Source organism: Magnolia sinica, chromosome 8 (assembly GCF_029962835.1).
Source record: "Magnolia sinica isolate HGM2019 chromosome 8, MsV1, whole genome shotgun sequence".
In the NCBI taxonomy this organism is placed as follows: domain Eukaryota; kingdom Viridiplantae; phylum Streptophyta; class Magnoliopsida; order Magnoliales; family Magnoliaceae; genus Magnolia; species Magnolia sinica.
The window spans coordinates 88670873-88696885 of NC_080580.1; the positions used below are offsets into that span (position 1 = coordinate 88670873).

Sequence of the window (26013 nt, forward strand, 5' to 3'; positions counted from 1 at the left end):
TCCATTTATTTCATATGGCTAATGTCTTATTTATAATGAAAGGTTTACAAGGTTTCCATCTTGAGAAAATCCCTAGCACAATCCAGGGGGTCTAAAAATAAAATTCCTTGCTAGCCAAGATCTCTAAAATACGAACCAAATAAATAGGAAAATTAAATAACATATAGAAGTATATTTCTCAATATAAAAATATAAGAAAGGAAACCGAAACAATATAAAAAAGGAAATTGGGCCTTTTCTTGTACACACGTGTGGAGCATACATGTGTTGTGTGGGATGGGGATGCAATTGCATCAATTCTGCGCCTCCTTTCCTTGAAGAATTCGGCTCTGTCAAGTTTTTGGCAATTTAGTCATTATAGAGCCCCGGGTTGATGCGCTTGACATCGTCCATTGAGATCCACGTGTTGTAGGATCGCAATTGACCCCTCTATTTGAAGAGAAGCTTCTGATACCTTCGTTGACATGTGGAAGCTATTTGGTTGCCAACAGCTTCAATGACTTCCTCGAATTGGTGTGGTATTTCGAAAGTCTAGACAACCTATTCTTTTGTGCCATTGTCTTCATGATGTCTAAGTTAAATTGTGAGGTCTTCCACATTGAAAATAGAGCAGATCTTCATTCCGGGTGGAAGCTCCGTCATGCATGCATTATCACCTAGTTTCTTCAAAACATGATAGGTACCCACTTTTCCCAAGTATCACTTTTGGGGGTTGGATGAGTGGGCCTTTTCATGAAACACGAAGAATTCTTTGGAAAATGGTTAATTAAAAAATGTTCTATTTATGGGATACTTGGATTCGAAGAAATAATCTTATGATTCTTACCTTCGGAGATGAAGTTTCATCCATGTTAAAGTTAGTGGAAAGGAGTGTCTCTGCCTGAATAGAGGCCTTGGTTTAAGGAGTGTCAGAACCTTGAATTTGGCTTTGCTTGGTAAGTGGAGTTGGAGATTGAGTCATGGGGAGGATTCTCTTCTGAGAAGGGTTGTTGTGCTTAGGTATGGCAAAGCTGACAGGGGCTGAATATTTGTTCCGCATCCACAGGTCAGTCTTTCCCATATAGAGATCAGGTGTAAGCGTGCAGTGTTGGCTTGATGTTTGGTGCTTTGATGTTCCCTTGGGAGACCTCCATTGCCAGCAACAATCAGGATTTTTCAGTGGTTGTGGCACGAATAGTTTGGTGCCCATTGTTATGCCGTAATCTCGAAGATGTTGAGATTTCCAATTTGGTGCAGTTGCTTGATTTGCTTCAGAAGGTGTATATTTGGTAGAAGGGTTTGGGTGTTTGATGCAGGACAATTAACTACTTGCTCTAAAAGCTCGAACTGTTAGAGCATGGCGAATTAATCATTTTAACTCATGGCCCAGGCCCCACATCGCATAGTTTAGTACCTCGGCCGAACCCCCCACGTGAGCCCCAAATCACATGGGTCACCCGCCCCGAGTGTATCCCCGCATCCCACAGGCTACCCCACTCGAGCCTGGTGTGAAATGCGCATTAATCACCCCCGGTGAGGAGTCTCGAACACGAGACCTCCCCCGTGGGCCCCAAATCACATGGGTCACCCACCCCGAGTGTGTCCCCGCATCCCACGGGCTACCCTACTCGAGCCCGGTGTGAAAATGCCCCTGCATTAGTGTTGGAATATAAAGGCATTTCCCTTGTTAGGTCTTTAGTTAGATCTCTGGTGGGGATTCCGATTCACCAATCAATGACAAGTTTTCATAGATTCAAGGGGCCTCTTGCATTGGTGTTCATCACAGGATAGTATGGTGTCCTTCTCAGCCGTTGGTAGTCCTCGAATAAATGTTTCTCCCCTCTGTGCCTTTTAAGGTAAATTTTGACAGTTGCTCGTGGGGAGATCGTGGGCGCATTTGGGTATTCTTTGTGATAATTGCGCCAAGATTTTCATAGTGTTTTTGGGGTCAATTGGTATTGACTCTAATTATGCTCTGAAGTTGTAGCTTTTCTTCAAGTGTGTAAGCTCGCTATAAATTTTGTGAATGGGCTGGTAATCATTGTAGGCAATTCGGGTGATGCTTTTTCCTAGGGCAGAAATCCTTGTCCTTGCAGAGTGGCCAATCTAATTGAGGAAGTGAATGGTGTGTGCTAGTCATGATGTCTCCTTTTCTTTTGTTCCTAGGCTAGCCAATTTCAAAGTGGACCATCTAGCTAAAGGTGGTGCATCTAGGAACAGTCTTCTCATTGTCGGTAGAAGATGATGTGCGTATAATAACGTCTTGCTGATTGGCTGCTGTTTTTTTTTACTCTTCATCTTGGTCATCATCATGGTTCTGAATATTGGTATCGAAGAGGGTGGGGAACGTATCAGCCTGGTCAAAAAATGATACAAAATGGGCTTTGCGTATTGATAATAGATCATATTAGTCGATTTTTTTTATAAGCCAAGGGAAGGTTCTTATGTGTTACTCACCCGTTTGCCATTGGAAATACCACTTCCCGTCCGACTTGCATGTGTTAAGCATGCTGCCAATGTTCATCCTGAGCTAGGATCGAACTCTTCATGAGATTCATAGTTGCATTAGTTGTAGCTTCCTCGTTCCCAGACAAAGCGAATTTGGATTCGTCCTTCATTCCAAGGCATAACTTGTATCCATGCGCTTCATATTAGCTCAGAGTTTGCTCCCAGCAATATAGCCATCCCTACGCTCTCACATCAATCCCACGAACCTCTTATCCATTCACATTCGATTACGGCGGGGGAGTAAGTGAATCAAATTTGGCCCATGAATCTAAGAAATAGTGAGAATTCTTGATCTCTCGCAATTCGAAGTCCATGATTTGAATTGATGTCATTTCATTGATTCCTCCTAAAGATTTCATTTCAATTGGAATTTGGTTGTTTGTGCTGTACGATGATCCCTGTTAAGCATCCATGGCTAAATGGTTAAACCGCCCAACTGATAATAGGCAAATTCGTAGGTTCAATTCTCACTAGATGTAGATCCTCCAGATGTAGAGCTCGTAGGGCTTTGAACCTAAATACCCACAATGGAAGTAAAAATGTTATTCCAAATGTGAAGTCTCCGTATCTTATTGGTGAAACTGAATACTTTAAATTCAATGGACCCTTTGTTTTTTATTTTTCTTCCTGCAGAATAACTAAGATGAATGAATTTTTTAACATAAAAATAATTCTTCTCTCACTCTTTTTTTTCCCCCCCTCTTTTCCATATATATGAATTTTACCGTTTAGGAATGATAATAATGCTAGTCATGTAGATCTCATGTAGATTTGGTACACAATAAAATAATCTGGATTTATTCATAGACTACTTTCTATCGAATCCAATTAAGAAAAATACTAGGAAAAAAAGAGAATAATAGGACATTCAAGAATCTATCAATTTTTATTTATTTTATTTTTATTTTTATTTTTTTATAAATATTTTGGACATGCATATGATGATGTATTGGACCATTCTTTAATGAGAATGTTGTCTGTCCGTTTCACTTGTTGAAGGTCAACTAAATAGACCCTAACTGAACACAAATCAGGCATGATTTGGTTAATTAGGGCCCATTACATCGAATACAACAAAAAGAAGATGAAGATATATACCGAAAGTGAAGGTTTACTCTTCTTTTTCGATATTTCCCATAATGGTCCACTTATTTTTATTTTTTTATTTTATTTATTTTATCAAATCCCATTCAAACATATGTTTTAATCCCAAAATAAGTCTAAATCTAGCCTAAAATGAGTTTTTAAGCTTCCTCCGTGTTTTAAATGATAAAAGAGAGAAGGAGGCAGCGAAATTTTGAAAAAAAATTAAAATTGGGCTTTTATTGGCCCCCATCAGCCTCATATTGGCGACAATACGCCCTGTATTGGCTGATATAGGGTGATACGGTCAGTACAACCCTGTATCAGGTATTGTCTTGTGCCAATACAGATATGATATGGTTGTATTGGCTGATACAACACCGATATTCATATCTATAGCCATCGTTCTTTGGCCCTTTGTTGTTCTGTTTTGTTCCTTTTATGTTCTCTTAAACAAAGTTCTTATCATCTATAAAAAACAAGGTATGTCCTGAAAAAGTTATGTAACAGCTGTAATGACTGTTACGTAATGGTAACGGTGGTAATATTGCGGGTTGTAACTGCCATTACAGAAAATTGACTTGTAAAGTCCTGTAATGGCCATAATGGTCCCATAACGGTCTGTTACAGAGCTGAAAAAAGTTTTTTTTTAAATTTAAAAAGACCTATAACAGCCGTTATGGCCTGTTGGTGCCTGTTACAGCCACTGTTACCATTATGGAATACCTTAATAAAAAAAGTTAGCAGAAAGGATTGTGATTTCTATTTTTCATGGGCCCCTGTGTAGAGAAGAAATATGACATGTTAGTTTTCTTCATTTTTAATTGGCTGGTTAATCATGAGGGCTAGAGCTGATTACCAGATTATGATTCCCTTTCCTTGTGTTACTTAGACAGACTCCTCTTCAAGCATTTATTTCATACATGGAAGCTAGTGTCTAGTGTTTTGCATTGGTTTTGGACATTGCATAAACTATTTTCTGGTGTGGTTATTCTTACTGGTGGGTTTTCTTGGTTATACTCTTATCTTTGTTATGTCTTCTTGTAAGTTCACTGTGCAATTTGTGGCAGGTTTTTTTGGCGGAAGAAGATGGAGCGAGATGTTGCTCAAGGTTTAACGATAGAACAGATTTCAGTCAAAGCTGAAAAAACGAAACAAAAAGAAAGGATGGTATATACGATAGTGCTTCTTACTTTTCTCCATCTTCATTTGCTTTCTTTTCGTACATCTATTTTGTGCGTTTGTTGTCCCTCTGTATTACTGATTTTGTTAAGTTGACTGATGCTATGTGCCTGTAGTTTGGGAAGATTTTGGTTTAGCAGGCTTACATGCTGTTGTGGTCTATAATATTTATACCAGTGTTTTAAATAGCAGTAGTGTGTTGCATAGTGTTCAACCCTCTATAGCGTGTAGTATAAATATTGTAGCTTACACTACATGCTACTTCTATTTTTCAATTTAAATATAGGAAAAATATGATAAATAGTAAGAAAAAAGCAGAAAATATAAAAACGCCTAAACAATTATTCATTTTTTCAAGTATAAGCATATTCAAGTAAGTTATTAGTTATCATTTATCAAAAGCCAATCCACATATAAAGTCATAAACTAAATCAAATAATTATTACATCAACAACTTTCTAAGCAAACCAATTTAATTTTTTTGAATCAAATCACTTTAATTAATAATGTCTAATTGAAACCACAAGTCACAACTCACAAGTATGAAAAGAAATAAAAATTCCACAGGTTAAGAGTATCAAGTACAATACAGATGTCATCTATACAAAGAGGGGTTTTCGGAAACCCTTTTTTCTTTTAAGTTTAATTTTAAACTTTTCTTAGCGTATGAGTTTCACACCAACTTTAACAAAGGATCACCACCATTTTAAGTGAAAGTAAACAAAGAAAGGTTTGGTTTTGACTTTACATTTTAACGTTTTTATTTTTATTTTATTTTTATATTATGAATTCTACATTTTTATTGTTATTTTTATTTTATTTTTATAATACGAGTTCTACACTATTTTTAAAGAACAGAACTAAAAAAATAAAAAATAAAATAAAAAATAAATGTTATCATCACTCTTCAAAAATAAAAAAAAAATACACTAGTGTACGCTACAAATGCTACACGCTACGTAGTTGTAGTGTATGCTATGCCTGTACGTTACGTTATAGGAAATTTACGCTATTTAGCTATGCTATGTAGTAGGGTAACGCTATGCTACGTAGCGTACGCTACGAGCGCCATTTGAAGCACTGATTTATACAAGAAGGAATTTTGAATGGCCATTTGGCACCTTGTTAGCTTCACAAGTAATCAAGGTATTCAATAATGGTAACATTGTGGTTATGACTGGGGCCGTAATGGCCATTATGGCCATCTAAACGGCCATTATAACCATTTTTAAAAACTATATCAGCCCTATAACGGCCGTTACTAGCCCCTTTTCCCCCGTAACAACCATTACAGCTTTGTAATGCATTAGGGTTTCCACCGTTACCATTATGTAACTGTTTTTTAATATCTTGTGTGGAATGCGATTATGAAAAACATCTCCACATATCTCATCCACTATCCTTGTCAACCCACCTGAGCCAAATTCTTCATCAATGCACATGAGACATCATTAATAGAGCTTTCCTTTTTTATTTTTGGATTAGTATATAGCATTACCAGAGTTACCTCAATAGTGCATACTGGAGAATGCAGAGATTAAAACTTACATACCTTCCAAAAAGGGCATTAGCTTCGTCATAACTAGATCTCTCTTGACAATTGGGGCAACAAATATAAAAACAATTATGCCCTTATCACCACAAACTATGGTTCTGAAAATTGGTATCGTATTGGCCGGGCGTATCTATCCGTATCGGCTTGATATGATACGCGATACAGGGTTGTATCGGCTGTATCGGAATCAGTTGGACCATATCAGTGCCGATATAGGGCCGATATGCCCATAAAACCCCAAATTTGTTTTTTTTTTTAAAATTCACTCATGTCTCTTCTTCTTCTTTTCATTTAAACCATGGAAGAAATTTAAAAACTCATTATAGGCTAGATCTAGACTTATTTTGGGATTAAAACAAATGATTTGAATGAGATTCGACAAATCGAAGCGAAGTGGACCATTATGGGAAAAATCGAAAAGTAGGGTAAACATTCACTTTCTTTTATATATATATATATATATATATATATATATATATTGTTGTATTTCCAATGTAATGGCCATTGCTCACCAAATCATGTTTAATTTCTGTTCAATTAGGGGCTGTTTAGTTGACCTTCAACAAGTCAAATCGACAAACAATATTCTCATCAAAGAATGGTCCGATACACCATTGAATACATGATTAAAAAATGATAGATTCGTCTCATTTTTTCCTATTTTTCTAATATATATATATTCTATATTTTTCTGTTATTGGATGTGGCTAAAAATGGCTTATTGTCCACTAACACCAACTCGGCTTTTATCTTGATTCTAAAAGGAATTGGTGCAAACATGACAGGATGCATGAGAAACAATGTATCCAATCTCTTCCCAACAAGGCATTATAATTTGATGAAGTGTCGACTACAAAGAAAATGGCCATCATTTTCTTGTTTCCCACCATCAATTCAACAGGCAAGACTCTGTGTTCGAGTTACTCCTCCAGTAAAATTGCTAACCGTGACTTTGGTTGGAATTAGATCATCTGAGTTTTTTCCTAATTTTGCCATCATTCTAGTTGGGAGAACATTTATAGCCGCACCATTATTGACCATGACCCTGGTAACTGGGCATCCCTCCAAGTGAACAGCTGGAAAACTCCTTAGAGTTTGTTAATGGATGTGGATGTGGGAAATACCATTGTACGACCCACCTAGGTTCACTTAGATTTGTTTCTATGCTTGCTATTTTGTTAATATTGATTTAGGAAATGATGGGGATTCTTGCTTTTGTTATTTAGGGCACTCTTGTCATTATGAAAATTCATTAATATAAAAGATGAAGATTGAGGATGTCAACCCTAATTTGGGTCCCTGTCTTCTCCCAACCTTCTCATCTTCTCTTTCTTCTCTTCCCTTTCTCTTTGTCCATACTTTTACATGGTACCCTTTTCTTTTGTAATGTTTTGTGCGTGAGTAGGTGAATGAAATTCATGTGATCTCACCTCTTGTGTAATTAGTAATTATTAGATGCACGTGGGCTGGTTGTCCGTGTTCTATGTTCTGTTCGTGATCATCTTCATACATAGCCGGTTGGAAAGTGTGGACATGTAGACTGATTTCTCTCTCCAAGCATGGTGTACACATTGTGTGAAGTGTACAAGTGGGGTGTTCATCGATCGTGCTAGGTCAACTTATGTTTGTGCAAGATTCATCGTATTCTCTTTTTCACTTGTTTTGATGGAGATGAAAAGTTACCTGAAATCTGGATTTATAAATCCATCTGATTTTTTATCGGTCAAGATAATCTCTATTAAATTAAATAGAACAAACTATCTCCAGTGGTCTTAGTCCATCCAAATATTTCTAATGGCCGAGGGAAAATTAGCATATTTGACCACAGAGAAACCTGATGAGAGTTCTAGTACTTATGATCAATGGATTCGGGAGAAGGTCTAAATTATGAAATGGTTGTGGTGTGAAATGTACACAGTCCAACGTTTGGGCACCTTGGGCTTTTGGGATTTCAATTAGATGTTTGGATTGTGTTTTAGGCCCATAGTTATATCCCTCTTTAAGTCACTTAAGCAAGAGGGATATTTTTGTAATTTCTAGCAATTCCCGATACATTAGTAAAACCCTAATAAAACTAAGATGTAGGGATATGTGGAGGCTTCTCTCTTAGAGCTATTCCATGGTGCAGCCGGGTGATGGGAAGGATCTGCCCAAGCGTAGGCACCTTCAATCTCAAGCACGAAACACAAACAAATAGAAGAAAACAATTCAAGAGATTTGAGTCAATTCAAAGGTGCCTTCATACCACTCATCTCAGGCCCTTATATAGGCTTTTGAAATGTACATACAAGGAAAAATTTGAAGTCATTCACAACCGACGACTTATTACAAAGGTGGAAAAGAGATTAAAAGAGATAAGAATGCATTAAAAACGTTTGACTACTGGATTATTCTTAGCTAGTTGATTGATTTCGCTAGCTAATTACCTAAATAGACTAGCTACCTAATAGGAGGCTTGAGCCTCCTTATTGACGGGCCAACTATTGGGCTTGGGTTTAGAGCCTGGGCCTGACCCATGGATCGTGGCCCAGATCAGCTTGCATCAGTCCTCCCTCGTTTGAAAGAACATGACTCCGGTGAGTTAATGACTTGATACTGCTCATAGAGGTCAGGATTCAGACGCTAGAAGTAGAAGTCGGTAACTGTGATCCATGTAGCATTGGAGAGAAGTCGTCCTTGCCAGCGGACGAGAAACTTCTAGTAACCACCTTGGCGCATGGAGATGATCTGGTCATCGAGAACATCAACGATCGTGTATTTAGGTGGTAAAATGATTGGAAGTGTGATGGCTTGTTCTTTGATACCATCATCAGTATGGTGCCTATGATAGATGGAAAGATCTTCCACATTGAAAGTAGGACTGATAGGTAAATCTGGTGGGAGATTGAAAACATAAGCATTGACATTGATATTCTTTATGATTTTGAATGGTCCCGCATTACAAGGATGGAGCTTCTTTGAGGCTGAAAGGCAATCGTTCAGGACGAATACAGGCCATAGCCATGTCACCTTCCGCAAATTCAACAAAGCGACATCTTGTGTATGCATGTTGCTTATAACTTTCATTACTTTGGGCGACATTACGTTGAACTTCGTCATGCACCTGCTGCATATGGTTGATGAAATCATTAGCTTCGCACTTGGTCTCGACTCCACAGGTAGAGGAACCAAATCAACTGGAAGACGTGGTCGTATACCAATATTGTTTCAAAAGGTGACATCCCTGCGAACCTATTGACTGAGTTATTATAAGCAAATTCAGCCAAGGGTATAACTAGGTCCCACGCAACTACATGATCACGGACAAGACACCGCATTAATTTGCTCAAGCTATGATTGACCACTTTCGTTTGGCCATCGGTCTGACGGTGGTATGCACTAGAGAATAGAAGCTTGGTTTTCGTTGCTGTCCAAAGAGTTTTCCAAAAATAACTCATGTACTTGGTATCACGATCAGACACAATTGACTTTAGAAGCCCATGAAGACGAACAACCTCTTGAAAGAATAATTGAGCAATCTTGAGAGCGTCTGCTGTATTTGAGCATGGTATGAAATGAGCCATCTTTGAAAATCGATCAACCACCAGAAATACTGAATCAACTTTCTGAGCAGTTTTTGGCAAACCCAAGACAAAAGTCCATGCTGAAATCTTCCCACAGACCATGTGGGATCGGTAGTGGTTGATACAATCCACTAATTTTGTTTTGACACTTAGCGAGCTGACAAACTTTTGCAGAACTAGCAAATCTTGGCAACATCTGATTTTATATGAGGCCAAAAGTATCTATCTCCAATGGGAGCTAGGGTCTTATCTCAACCCAAGTATCCACTACACCCACCAGCATGTAACTCCTGCACAACATACTCATAGATGGATGTATTGTGTAGGCAAAGTTGCGTTCCCCGGAACAGGTAGCCACCATGAATGCTGAAATGTCGGTGTCTCACATTCTCCTCACTAAGAATGTCGGTATAAATATGCCCAAAATTGATGCAGGACGCATGTATGTGACTAAATAGTTAAGCAAGATCCATCAACAAATTAATCTAAACAATCAAAAGTCATAAACTACTCTTAAATCATGCTTCATGTCAAGAATCTAGCATGTAACTATGAATAGTTCATGCCACATGTATCAAACTACACAATGCATGATCATTAAATACTAAAAAGTATGATCTAATGGATGTAGGAACATCCAAGTAGCATAGGAATTAGTTTATTTCGAAGGGGGAAAACTAACACTGCCTAGGGTTTAGGCCAACCTAAAGTTCATGGAATTTGGGGAAAAGTGAAATTAAGGTTTAGATGGTTTTGGGATTTGAGGCTTTGGGTATTAATAGAAGGGATTTAGGGATTTGGATGGTTGGAAGTTTTGGAATTTAGGGCCAATTAAGAAATTGAGAATCTAGGGTTTAGATGATTTGGGGAAATCTGAACAATTGGGGATCTAGGATTAGGGTTAGGATTAAGGTAAGGGAATAAGGGGGTTTGGATGTGGAAGCAATAAGGAATCAAAGGGGAAGAAATTTGGCCTGTACGACCAGCCATGGGGCTTCACACGTGTGGTTGTACGGTCACATGTGTGGGCTAGGTAGGTTAGGGTTTGGGGTTTTAAGGGTTAGGTTTGTGGAGGGGAATGTAAAGGGTAGGGAAGGAAGGGATTTTGGTGGGTATGGGCCAATGGGGAAGAAGACAAAAGAAGAGAACTTGAAGAAATACTTTGTTTCGATGGAGAAAAGATGCGAATATGGAGATAGATGGAAGCCTCGCACTTACGTTGATGAGGAAAGGCTTCGCACCAATCCACTTTCTAAATCACTTGGAAACCACCTTCACATCACATAAAGATTGAGAGAGAAAACTAGTGAGATTTTTAAGAAAATTTAAAAAGTAACAAAAATACCCCTAGTAATTGTCTTTTTACTAAATCACTCCCTAAACTAAAAAAACGTAATACAAAGCTCATAAACGGTCCATAATGTAAAAAGAACTATCAAATAAATTCTAAAACAATCCTATGCCATCAAATGGCCTATGTGTCATCCATCGGGCCCCTAAGTGGTCGCGATCTTGGGAGTAAGGAGGGCTGGCATCACACATGGGCTTAGACTCTCTCCAACGTAGCCCTTTTTAAGCAACTCATCAACCTGAGGCTTCAATTGTGCTAATAATGTATGTGGATGGTATTGTTGTTACAAGAATCAACAACAATATGATTGAGAAGCTAAAAAGTACCTTCAATAGCATTTCCTCACAAAAGATCTTGGTCATCTTCAATACTTTCTTCATATAGAAGTAGCCAGATCCAAGGAAGGAATCATTCTTTCTCAACAGATATGTTTTGGATTTGCTCATGGAAACATGTTTTCTTGGTATTGAGCCGGTCAATACACCAATGGATCCCAATCACAAACTTGTTAAGTGATCAAGGAGATGCAATGAAAGACTCAGAGAGGTATAGAAGATTTATTGGAAAACTTATCAACGTAACTATCACTCAACCAGACGTATTATGTTGTGAACATGGTGAACTAGTTTATGAGTTCTTCAAGAGTACTTCACATGGATGTAGTTAAAGGAGCACCAGGTCGGGGAATTTTGTATAAACGAAACGATCATCTTCAAGTCATAGGGTACTCTGATGCAAAGCTGGTAAGTTCTTTAGTAGATAGATAATCTACCATAGGCATTGCATGTTTACAAGAGAAAATCTAGTCACCGAGAAGAGCAAGAAGTAAAGTGTGGTGGCTCAGTCAAGTGCTAAAGCAGATATAGAACAATGACTCATATTGCCATTGTTTTGGATCAAGAAATTGTTCTAGGAAATGGGGTTTACACTTTACAATGAGTCTATGAAGTTATTTTGTGATAATCATTCCACATCCCACATTGCGAACAATCCGGTGTATCATGAAAGAACTAAACACATTGAAGTCACTTGTCACTTCATACGTGAGGTCTCTAGTGTCAAGATCTCTCCACCATACGTCCAATATCAAGATCAACTTGCTAATGTATTCACCAAGGCTCTTCGTCACAGTCGAGCTATACTATGTACTCCAAGCTTGCATCGACAATATGCATGCTCCAACTTTAGGGGGAGTGTCGATGGATGTGAATGTGGGTGGGTCGTACCACTGTACCCCAACTAGGTTCAGTTAAATTTATTTCTATGCTTGCTCTTTTGTTAATAATAGTGGTTTAGGACATGATGGGGGTTCTTGCTTTTGTTATTGAGGACATTTTTATCATCATGAAAATTCATTGCAGTAAGAGGGGCATCAACCCTAATTTGGGTCCCTAACTTCTCCCATCCTTCTTTTCTCTCTTTATTCTCATCTTTTCTATCTCTCTCGACTTCTACAAAGGTATCTTTGGTGATGCTGTTTTGCAATAGCCCTGTCATTGCAGTAAGTGCCAACCATCATGTAAGTCTTTCGAAAACTAGGAGATGCCCTTATCTGAAGGTTTTATTGTTATTTAAATGGAATAGAAGCCATTGCATTTGTTGGTTTTTGTTGAGTATTTGTGATGGCTTGGTTGTATTCACGATGATTTTTAGCCTGCATTGGTCCTTTGGCATTCCAGATTCTACATTTGAAGAGGTGGAGCGAGCTATCATGCACGGGCTTCCTTGCCTACATTTGGTTCTATCCTTTGTCTTCGAGTTGATTGTTGAGTGCGATTCACTATATGTTATGCCCACAATTTTCCATGGAGCATTGCAGATGCATTTCATGGGATAATTTGCATGTTGCCAGTGTTCGAGTTGTCGGTATCGCTACAAGTTTCGCTGACCAGAGATAAAGATAAAATATTGTTATCACCGATAACCGGAAATGTGGGAAAAACAGGAGGAAAACGGTAGATTTTTTCAATGAAACTTCAAGAGATGCCTAAATACACATATTTGCATATTTAGGAATAAAAAAATTTGCACAAAGAATGCATACACAATAAGTTTTCATTTAATGGGGCTTAAAAGCATGCACTACCATAAGATATCATTCCAAATACCATGTGGTCCCCATAAGATTTGGATTTGCTTCAATTTTTGTGACTATTTCCTAAAATGAGCTGAAAATTTTGATGGATGACATGGATATACAACACATACTTCAAGGTGGGCCCCATGGTTAGGGAAACACCCACTATAGTGTTACCTGGGTAATACTAATCTACTCGTGACAAAATTGATGTACACAATGCACATGTGTCAGCATGGCACATAAGTACAAGATGCAATCCATCCATTAGGTTGATCCAACCTTATACATGTTTTTCAAAAATAATTATGATCCAAATAACATGCGGGCCCTAACATGGAAAATAGGTGGACAATTAAAAAGCTTCACCCTTGTTGTTAGAGTTGTACATTTGTTTTGCAAAATGCGGCCCACTCGACTAGTAGATCAAACTAATTCTTGGACTATGGCATCAATGCAGTGATGCCTTTTTTTTAATTTATTACAGTTAGATCTTGGACACATCATGCCATGTAGGCACGTACATGACGCATACATGAGCTTTTATTGCACATGCGTGTGGCTTAGCAAGGCTCCATGGGCAAAAGAAACCCTACAAGGGCGCACTCTTCACGGGAGTTTTATGATTTGCCGCCCCTCCAATACACGTGGCAAAATGACATTTCATTTGAGTTTATCAACATTGTCCATTTCATTTTACTATATAATTTTAGGACACAAGCCCCAAAATTAGGCAAATCCATGGCTCAAGTGGACCACACCATAGGAAGCAGCGGTGATAAAATGATCATGGTGGGGATCCACTCGATATTTGGATCTACCTCATTTTTGTGATCGTATCAGAAAATGATATAAAAAAATGGATGGATTGCCTGGATGAAACACATTTCATAGTCGGGTCCACATTACGTTGAAAAGTAGCCATTTGCTATTGGATATGTCGCAAGCCAATCTGCGTCCTTTTCCAGCTAGGTGGGTGGGACGGGACTTGTCTGTGGGGCCCACCTCAATGTACATGTTGTATATCCACGTCATCCGTCCGTTTTACCAGATCATTTTAAGGCATGGTCCAAAAAATGAAGTAGGTCCAACACTCAAGTGGACCATTGATTGCACCTCAAGAAACGATGGTAACTAACCATTAAAATCTTTTCGTGGGCCACAAAAGTTTTGGGGCAAGCTTATATTTATGTTTTTTCTTCATTCAGTTATGTGTGACCTTATGAACAGCTTGGATGGGAAATAAACATTATGGTGGACCCTAGCCCTTAGGAAGTTTTTAATGCTGGGTGTTCAACGACCATTGTTTCTTGTGGTGTGGTCCAGCTGATTTCTAGATCTGCTTTGCTTTTCGGCCTATGCTCTAAATTTACATGGAAAAACTAATGGCAGGTGCAGATATATGATGCATACATTGATGTGGGCCCCACACAGTCAGACACATCACGGTTGTTGCGTCCATAAGAAATAAAAACGAAAGGGAAAGTGAGGGTCGAATCATTGAAGCCGACCTTTTCGAAACCCCCATTTCAAAACCCTAAATCAGATCCTCTCTTTTGAATCGAAGCGTTTTCAAGCCCCTTCAATGCAAAAATCGCAGATTCTTTGCAATAGGAGGAAATTTTGGCGGAAGATCTCCTACACCCTCGCCGAAATTCCCAAAATTTCAAGTTTTTTCATTCCCCGCAATCCAAGCACCTCCAAAAGGAAATAAAAAAGGTATTTTCTTCTTTTTTCGAGTATTTAATCTGGACCTCGAATTTGTTGCTGGATGAAAATGCCGAAAATTTTCCCTTTCTGTTGACGATAATAGGGTGGTTGTTGGATAGAAACAATAACTTAGCGGCGATAATTTGAAATTGTCGGAAAATCTGAAAAAATCGGCAAAAATTCGCCGATATCTGGAAGAGAAACGAAATATGTGGTGTTCGATATCGATGACCCAGCGATACCGAAAATATCGGCGACAATTCAATAATGTTGCCAATAATTTAAACACTGCACGTTGCAGTAATTGACATTTTTCGGTGTTTGACTTTCACAGGGAAGCAAACTTTATGGCCCAGTAGTATCTTTCCTGAGTAGTTATGCCTTCTCGGCTTAAGTTTCCATTTAGGTGTTATATGGGATGTTTTATATCTCAATTTTTATTGATAATTAAAATATAGTAAAACGAAAAAGTAGGATACATGCCTCCTATTTCAATCACTAGCATATTATAGCAACATAAATTCACAACTAAGCTTGAATTTATACTGTACTGTCTTTCAAAAGAAAAAGTAGAAGAGTCTTGAATTTATATTTCCATCCTATTGTTCTTTTTTATTATTATTTTTTATTTTTAAAATAATAAATGTAGAGCTGAGCAATCAAATGACTCATCTTTAAAAGTTTGACTAGCTAGGTATACGGTCAGTTGTTCATGCGAAACCTTTCATTTAGATGATTTCAATGCAATTCAGATGGTTCCATGTTTCTTTGCTGTTTTAATTTTGTGCGTGTGTGCGCCCGCGCGCGCTATACGATCTTAAGTATCATTGTGGCCAAGTATTTCATTTCATGCTATTGCAAGTGGTATCTTCTATTTTATATCTATGAGGGTCAATCTTCTTTAAGATCACATCATAGTGTACTTGTATTCAAATTCACGATGCAGGCAGAGATTGAGAAAGTGAAGAAAAGAAGGGAGGAAAGAGCAATTGAAAAAGCACAACATGAAGAGGAAATGGTTAGCTAAATCTTCTATCTTTCATGATGCATCATAGGTTTCAACTAAGCTATCGGTCCATGTGATATAACTGTGTTTATGCGCTATTGTAGGCAATGTTGGCATGGGAACGTGCTCGGGCTGAGTTCCAGGATTGGGAGAAGAAAGAAGAGGAGGTATCAATGGAAAAGTCTTGGATGCCCATTTTCTTATTTTCACCCATGACATTGTTGCTTTTGATATATTGTAATATTTCAGTCTTTGTCCAGCCATTCACTAAGATATCTGTGCTTACCAGTTGCTAAAAATTTTATCCGACAGTTCCATTTTGATCAAAGCAAAATTAGGTCAGAGATTAGATTGCGTGAAGGGCGTTTAAAACCCATTGACATTCTTTCAAAGAACCTTAATTGTTCAGAAGATTTCAACATCGAAATAAATGAACCTTACACGGTCTTCAAGGTGAATATCCTTTATGTTAGCATTTATTTAATTATTTTTTGTTTCCATGATGGACTTCTACATTTATTTAATTATTTTTTGTTTCCACGATGGACATTACCCTTTTTCCTTTCGTCCTTGTTCCTTTTGTTTATTTGACACTAGTTCAAGCTTTACACATTTGTAACAAGTTAAAGGATTCCTTCCTTTAGAATTGAAATGTCTAATTTCACTATTTTAGAACAGGTTCTTTGGTATATATCGACTACATTCAGATTCAATAGAAAATCTATGTGATAATGTTTTTATGTCCTATAAAAGGACTGCTTTTAATGTGGACACTAATACGCATAATATATGGTTACAAATAGAACAATGTCAAGCATGTGAGACCAGTCTAGTTTTAGCAACATTTTGAATACGAGGATAAGGTGGTTTTTTAGTAGTATGTGCTCATTCATTGAAGATTCTTTTCTTTAAATGAATAGACCAAAACTTCCTTAGAGAATTTTTTGAAGATTTAGCTGCCATCCAGTGCTCCTGCTTGATTCCACTTTGGTATAGGGACTAGACCACATTTCAAGAAAAAAAATGGTATTAGATTTCAGAGGGAATTTTGGCATTTAAGATCATGAATGCTGTGAAGTGTGAACTATGTGAATGGGTACTTGGTGTTCTTTTTTGGCACTAATTGTTTGATTTTGTGTTAATATTAATATGAGGTCCTTTGCTGGTTACCCTGATCAGACATTCTCGAAGATTCTCATAGATTATAATGCTTCTGCTTGTTTGTGATACTTAATCAAAGTCTCGATAAATTCAGAAGCTTGTAACCAAACTTGTCTCTAGACAACTTTCTGTTAGTTCAATCTATTAGAATTTCTCAATTGTGCAACACATTAATCTTATTGTTTCTAGTCTTCACTTTGTTCTAGAGGGTGTGTTTGGATTGAGGGTAAACTAGGGGAAGCATTCAATTTATGCCGACAAGACGTTTGCTCTTGCTTGGGAAACAAAGAATGCCATGGCAACTGTTTGCCTTTGCCTTTCTTACCTCAACAAGGGAGTAAAACCTTTTTTTTTTCCCCTCTAACACGGTGTTTTAAATGCGAAATTGGAGGGAAAAGAGGCTTCCCTTAGTGGGTTGCAATCCAACACTGGACAATGCAAAGGAACAGCATTATTCAGGACATTTCTTTAGCAAACCAAACAACTGCAAGGGTTTCCTACCTTTCAGAAGAAAAAAAGTGCAGAGGGTTTCCTTCCTGATTTCAGTTTACCATCTATTTATGTATTGCTTGCCCTAGTTCACCCCAAATTGGAACCTGCCCAAATAATAACAGTAATTTATGTGCCGTTAAGTCATGTACTTAGAAATCACGGTATCTGCTGTTACTTTTATTGTAAGTTGTAATAAAATGCTATTAGCTGATTCATTTTTCTGCTTCCAAACTGATTGATTTATTGAATCATTTTATCTTAAAGCATTTCACTAACTAATGCTGATGACATTAATTTTTGTCATTATAAGCTGACTAGGTTGAGATGAATATAACAGGGTCTGACGGCTAAGGAAATGGAGGAGCTTCGTGATGACATAAAAATGCATATGGATATGGACAGGGCAACACTGACACATATAGAGTTTTGGGAGGTCTTACTCTCATCCTTTCCCTTGCCTATAGAGAAGTACCCACAGTTTTTTTTTTTTTTTCCACCTATGATTTTCTTGCAACCACATGATTCTAATTCAAATCTCCTGCATAGGCGCTGAGCTTCTTATTCATTTCTGACAGTGTAAGATGTTCCAATTTTCCATACAAAACATCATGAGAAGATCAATTGCATGCTTCCAGTGTGAACCAATTATCCCTCTTCCAAGTGAAAATACTTGAATATAGAACTAATTCTCATGTTAGGTGGAAGATCTACAAAATACGCATTGCAACCTAATATTTTCAATATTTTATAAGGTCCTGCACTACGGGCTTGTAATTTCTTCATGGCCCCTTGCGGATCCGTTTTGGCCTTATCTGAACCATCACATAATCTTCTACTTGAAATTCTTTATACTTGCAATGAGAGTCAGCAAATATTTTGTACTTTTCATTGTTCACATCAATCCATTTCTTAATTCAGCATGTGAGTTATGAATATGTCGTGTAAATGCATCTGCAGACTCTGATGGCCTATTGGGAGACTGACATAGGAATGAGATCTATAGGCTTCTTAGGTTTGTAACCATGAACTACTTCAAAAGGACTCATGTTATAAGCAAACTCTGCAACTCGTAAAACTGAATCCCAAGTCCTAACATGATCACCCATAAGATATCATAACAAGTTTTCTAAGCTTTGATTAACCACTTCCGTTTGACTGTTAGTTTGGAGATGGTATGCCGACGAGAACTAGTGTCTCATACCCATCACATGCCAAAGTGTCTTCTAAAAATAACTCATGAATCTCACATCTCTATCAGACACAATGGTCTTTGACAGACCATGCAAGCGAACCACCTCTCTAAAGAAAAGCTTGGCAATGTTGGAGGCATCAAACATTTTCGAACATAGGAGAAAATGGGCCATTTTTAAGAAATGGTCCACCACCACAAAGATGGAATCATGCTTTCTTATCGTCTTGGGTTAGCCCAAGCACGAAATCCATAATAATATCTTGCCACGGAGTGCATGGTGCTTGCAAGGGCGTATATAATCCAATATTTTGCCTTTTCTGCTTTGCCAATTGACAAGTCCTACATTGCCCGATGATTTTGGCCGTGTCTTGCTTGAGGCTGGGCTAATAAAGCCTATCCTCGACAAGGGCAATAATCTTGTCTCTATCAAAATAACCGGCCACTCCTCCGGCACGAAGCTCCCAAACTAAAAAATCCCAAAGGGAGGTGAGGGGAATACAAAGTATGTCACATTTAAATAAAACTCATCAATCAGTAAAAACCCACCATCACTCCTCGACTGGTCATCTAAAAGTGATGTGTACACTTACCCAAAATCTGGGCACACAGAATACTCTCAATTGTTCGAACCCAGTAACTTCTAGACATGTATTGGAGTAGCACCACTGGACAACTGAGGGCATCGACAGGTTTGTTCTCGACTCCGGCCTTGTGTTTCAGAACAAATGTGTACTCCTGGATAAACTTAACCTACTTGGCATGTTATGAGTTTAATTTCTTTTAGGAGTTGAGGTATCGCAAAGCCTCATAGTTGAAAAACAAAATGAACTGTTGCAGAAGTAGGCAATGTTGCCAATGTCACAAGGATTTGACTATCATGTAGAATTCCTTATCATAGGTAGAGTATCGTTGCTTCGCCTCATTCAACTTCTTACGGAAATAGGCAACAGGGTGCCCTTCCTGGCTAAACACTTCATCTATACCTACTCCAAATGTATCACACGCAACCTCGAAAACTTTAGAAAAGTCAGGAAGGCGCATGACATGAGCTTCAATCATCTTGCTTTTAATCTCTTTGAAAGCTTTGGAGGCCGCGTTAGTCCATTTGAACTCTCCCTTAGGGGGGTCTGTTTTGTTGTAAATGGAGGAAAATGCAAATAAATGTATGTAAATGGGTAATAGTTACCATTTACCCATGTTTGGTGCGGTGGTAATTGCCTCCTTGCAAAAGCCATTTGAAAAGGATCGATGTAAATTTGTGGGCCCCACTATGATGTCTGTGACATATCCATGCCGTCCATCCATTTTGCCCGAACATTATAGGGCATGAGTCCAAAAATGAGGCAAATCTGAAGCTCAAGTGGCCCACACCATATGAAATTGTGGTCATAAAAGGTTTTTAACGATATGCATTCAACCCATTATTTCATGTGGCTTGGTCCACTCGAGCTTTGGATTTGCCTCGTTTTTGGGCTCATGCCCTAAAATTAGCCCGCAAAATGGATGGACGATGTGGATAAGCCACACATATCACAGTGGGCCCCACATGAAATCTCACTTCTTCCTCGGTTTTATTTAAAAAAGTAAGCCATCACTATTAGCATAGAAAAAGTGCAAGAATTACATCGGTAATTAATCATTATCCGTTTACTTGTATTTGCGTGAGGGAATTGAAAAACAAACACCCCCTTAATGCAATCTGTGATGGGAGCCATAATGGAACTAAAGCCTCGAATGAACTGCCTATAGAAAGTAGTGAACCCATGGAAACTACGCACTTTGTGAATGTTCCGCAATTTAGGCCAACATGTTATGGCCTTGACTTTCTTGGGATCTGCAAACATGCCCTCTGATGAAATAGAAATAATGAACCCTAAGAAGATAACTTTGTCAGACATGAAATAACACTTCTTCAAGTTGGCATATAACTTCTAAGAACCGCGCAAACTTGCGTCAAATGGTGGAGGTGTTGTTCCCTGAAGGTACTATAAATGAATATGTCATCATAATATACCACCAGAAACTTACCTATAAAGGGCCTCAACACTTGTGTCGTCACTCTCATGAATGTACTCGCAGTGTTGGTCAAGCCAAAAGACATCACTAACCACTTGTATAGCCCATCCTTCATCTTGAAGGTTGTCTTTTATTCATCTCCTAGGCGAATACGTATCTGATGATATCCACTTTTGAGGTCAATCATTGTGGCACCAGCCATCATATTTAACATGTTGTCAAGACACAATATAAGAAATCAATACTTTAGCCTTGTTGACCACGCACATGCGCCAAGTGTCATCTTTCTTAGGCGTGAGGAGGGGTGGTACGACACATGGACTCAAACTCTCCTGAATGAATCCTTTTCTAAGAAGCTCATCCACTTGCTTCTACAATTCCACATGCTCCACAGCCCATGGGGTTCGTTTGGTAGTGAGGAAGGTTTGGTAGAGTTGACCCGGGGACAAGATTGATAGCATGTTGAATGTATGCATGGGAGGAAGCTCATCCGGTAAGTCCTTTAGGAAAATATCACTAAACTCCTCCAACACCAGAATCACTTCAGGTGGTAACTCTACACTAACCTCAGGTGTAACCTCTCTTACCACGAGGGCATACACCATCGAATCAAATTTAGTCTTCTTTTCAAATTCTTTGGTGTTGATTATATGGAGAGACTTAGGCTGGGACTTCCTCACATCTTTTGAGTCACCCTTCTTGACATCCTCCTTCTCTAGGGTGCTTTTGGGCGGGAGAGGATTTAACTTTATCCTCTTACCTTCATGAATAAATGAACACATATTCGAACGATCGAATAGTGTCACATGACGATCATACAGCTAAGGTCTGCCCAAAATGATTTGGCCTACGTCCATGCGCAAAAACATCACACCACAACGTCTTTTTAGGGTATAAACTGTGAATGAGAATGAGACACCGGTGAGAAACCAGCATCGAGGATGCATCAACCCATGAAACTCAATAGGGCTAAGGGTGAGGGATGGGTTTTTAATCCAAACGAGATACAGTGCTAGCAGAGACCACATTGGTGCAACTGGCACTATCAATTATCACCTTGTAGTTTTTGTCACCACACTTAAGTGTGGAAAATTGAATTCATGCGCCAATCATCACTCTCTTTAGCTTGGGCTAAGGTGCATCCGACAACTACAAGTGGAACAGTTGCGACTCCTTCAACTTCTTCATCACTAGTACCAATTTCGGGCTGATATTCTTCTTCTTTGCAATCTACATAATCATCCACATCCTCATCAAACTCACCAATCACGAAGGCCTTACTTTGCTCTTTCGTAAGGCACTGGTATGCGAAATGGTCGTATCCTTGGCAATTGCAACACTACGCTTGCCCACCTACCCTTGAGCTGGTACTAGCTAAACGTTTACCTTTCACATCCTGGTTGTTGGACAAAGTGCCAGTAGAGGCTTTAGAGTGACTCCCAAAATTAGGCTTGACTCCCTTGGGAGTGGCCTTGACATTGGAATCGCGTGAGTCGAATCGCCTCATGAATTGCAGTTTCAAATACCGCTTGAGCTCTAGGGCGCTAATGTTGTAAGATAAGCTCTCACTAAAGCTCGAGTCGAAGGCCCATCCTGAAATGGGAAATAATCACTAACAGGTCTGGAACATTACATCGCATCATATATTCATCAAACTTGGCGATATAATTAGCCACAAGCATTGATCCTTGACTAAGGGATTGCCACTGATCCAAAAGCTTCTAGCTCTAAGAGAGAGGAAGGTATTTTTCCTTCAAGATCTCTTTCATCTTGGCTCACAGTGAGATCGGGTCATCTCCAAACATCTCCACCTTCCTCCCGACATTCCTCTAAACAACTTGGCTCGGCCCACCAACTTCATCTTGGTGAGCCTCACCTAACGACAATTGGACATATCGTACCACTAGAAATAATGATCCATGTCCGCAGGCCAATCGAGGAAGGCCTTAGGGTCTAAGTGACCATCATAACTCAGTGCCTCAACTTTCACACTTTTCATTACTCGCTCATCAGGATCATAGTGGTCTTGATACTCTCCAAGGGGTGGCTAGGTACGCACCCCACCACAACCATTACCTTGGCTACGACCTCTCTTATGCCTTCCAACTTCACCTCGCGCTTGAGATTGGTCATCTTCCCAATTGTTGGGGTCAGTGTTCGAAATATCGGTATCGTGCAATGTATCACAACCTTGGGATACATATACGTATCGGTTATCACATGGGATATATCGTTTGTATCGCATAATTTATTGCACTTTTTGGGAAACATGGGGAAACATTGGCAAAATGGTTGAATTTTTATTTTTTTATTTTTAAATGAAACTTCAAGACCTTAATACATACTTTTAAATCATAAAATCTCAAAAAAGAAGTGCACATAATAAATTTCCTTTGTAGAAGGTCCTAAGTTATGCGTTATCTGATTGAACTAAGGTAAATATATTCAAATATGATGCATAACATTTGTAAATGTATAAAGATATGTATGAAAACATAACCAATGCATTCAAAAGCAAAAGATTTAGTAGAAATTATAAAACATACCTATCAATGATGTGTGTATTTAATATCCACCTCGTCCATCCATTTTTACATTATCCAAAAAATGAAGCTGATCCAATAATCAGGGGAACCATACCATAAGAAACAATGGTGATTGACCATTAGTGGGCCACAAAAGTTTTGGATCAAGCTGATAATTGTTTTTTTTCCCTTCATTCAAACTTATGTGGACCACGCAAGTGAAAACAGTTGGAATTGATGCTACCGTCGAAAACTTCTTGGAGCCGTAAAAGGCCTTGATGAATTGATGCTACCGTCGAAAACAATAGGGCCCACCTCGATGCATGCATGACATATCTGCATGGTCCATTTGTTTTGCAACCTGATTTTAGGGGTTGGCCTAAAAAATGAGGCAGATACAAATTTTAGGTAGATGTGGACCACTCCACACGAAATAGTGGTTATTGACCATTAAAAATTTTGTGGTCCACAAAATTTTTTGGATCAAGCTGATATTTGTGTTTTCCTTTCATCCAAATCCGTGTGAACTTATCAACATGTTGGATGGTCACAGTGGACCCTAGGAAGTCTTCAATGGTGGGGGATCAATGACCATTGTTTCTTATAGTGTGGTTCACTTGAAACTTGTATCTGTTTCATTTTTGGGACCATGCCATAAAATAAGCAGTCCAAACAGACGGACAACGTTGTTATGTAGTACATACACCGAGGTCGGCCCTAAAAGTTTACTCATGTACGCAATTTGTTTGGTCAAATCCAAGCAACCAACGACTTGGATGGAACCCTGACCATGGGGCTACCTTGATATAAGACGGTTTATCAACACTATGAATTCATTTTAACATATCATTTTAGGGAATGGGTTGAAAAATAAGGCAGATCCAAATTTGAGGTGGACCACACCACGCAAAATAGTGGTCATTGAATGACCACCATTAAACTTTTTTGGGGCTATAAATTTTTTGGATCAAGCTAATATTTATGTTTTCCCATCCAGGTTTGTCAAACCTTACGAATGGATTGGATGGCAAATAAACATCACGGTGGGCCCTAAGAAGCTTCAATGGTGGACATCATTGCCATCGCGTTTTCTTGTGGTGTGGTACACTTGAGCTTACACGTCTCCTTTTTGAGATCATGCCCTAAAATGACTTATGCAAATGGATGGACGGTGTGGATTGGCTAGTGTACTACACACCAGCGACTTGGCTAGTGTGGGTACGTGTTGTGCGAAGATGGGACGCGGATTTCTTGAGAAATCCTTTCACAGAAACTACCTAGGTGGGGCACACCATGATGTTTGTGAGAAATCTACCCCGTCCATCCATTTTGTGAGTTTATTTTAAGACTCGAGACAAAAATTGAGCAGGATCCAAGACTCAAGTGGGCCGCACTAAAGGAAAAGGTGGGTAGGGAAATTCCTACCGTTGAAACCTCCCTGGGGTCGACAATGATTTTTACATTCCATCCATACCGTTCATAACGTCATTACTACTGGGATGAATTGAAAACAAAAATATTAGACTGATTCAAAACTTTTGTGGCCTCACGAATATTTCAACTGTGGATGTTCAATCCTCACGTTTTCGGCCCACTTGAGTCTTGTATCTAGCTCATTTTTTTTGGCCCCATGTCCTAAAATGAGCTCAAAAAACAGATGGACGGGGTGGATTTCTCACAAACATCACGGTGGGCGCCACATAAGTTTCCAGCGCAGGAACTTCCTGCGAAAGCCTTTCGCAAGAAATCCGCGTCCGCGAAGATGAGCGCTGACGATCCTCAAGCTCGAGTTGTACAAACAGTTCAAAGGAGATCAAAATTACATGGCCCCACAATAATGTATTTATTATATCCACACTAATCCATTTGGAGAGATCATTTTAGATCATGAGCCCAAAAATGAGTCATATCCGAAGCTCAAGTGGACCACACCACAAATAGCAATGAGGACAATGATTGTCACCGTTATAACATTCGTAGGTCCCACCATAACGTTTATTTTCCATCCAATCTATTCATGGGGTCACACAGACCTTGATGAAGAGGAAAAACAAATATCATATCGATCCAAAACTTTTGTGACCCCCAAAAGGGTTCATGGGGTTGTTTGTACGGACAATCGTATGATGCATCTCTGCATGGGCGTATGGACCGGGTTGTCTATACCGGGGGGGGGGACGGCTTGGGAGTGGTCTGGGCAGTTAGAGTAATGGTTTGGGTTAGGTTCGGAAGGACTAGGCCAATGGTGGTAATGGTCTTTGGTTGGAAATAAAGAGAAGGGGGCAAAAAAAGATGATAAGAGAAAAAAGCAAAAATAAGATGACCTGGAAAGAGAATAAAAGAAAGAAGATAATTATAATTAGTCCACGGCTTCACACCAAACTCCAATCACACGAGGAATTTTTCTCTAAAACAAAGCAAGAAGAAAATTTCATTCAATAGCCAATAATGCCCTAGGCTTCACATGTCCAAGCCTTATATTCTCTATTTGGGGGTGTTTTTACAAAAAACACCCTTAATACTATAAAATGTCTAAAACACCCCTAATATCAACTAAATCATAGAATAAGCCAAAATAATCAAATTAACTAAACAAAATAACTAAAACTAGTG

At 38.8% G+C, this 26013-nt stretch overlaps 1 protein-coding gene across 1 annotated transcript in view; it reads left to right on the forward strand.

Annotated features, from left to right (window-relative positions):
• Window positions 1–26013, forward strand: part of LOC131253623 (splicing factor Cactin-like) — a 55858-nt gene that overhangs the window by 1685 nt on the left and 28160 nt on the right. The window contains exons 4-8 of the mRNA XM_058254693.1: window positions 4641–4740; window positions 15955–16026; window positions 16119–16181; window positions 16327–16467; window positions 18005–18100. Coding sequence (XP_058110676.1) covers window positions 4641–4740; window positions 15955–16026; window positions 16119–16181; window positions 16327–16467; window positions 18005–18100 — 472 coding nt within the window. The remainder of the gene's footprint in view (window positions 1–4640; window positions 4741–15954; window positions 16027–16118; window positions 16182–16326; window positions 16468–18004; window positions 18101–26013) is intronic.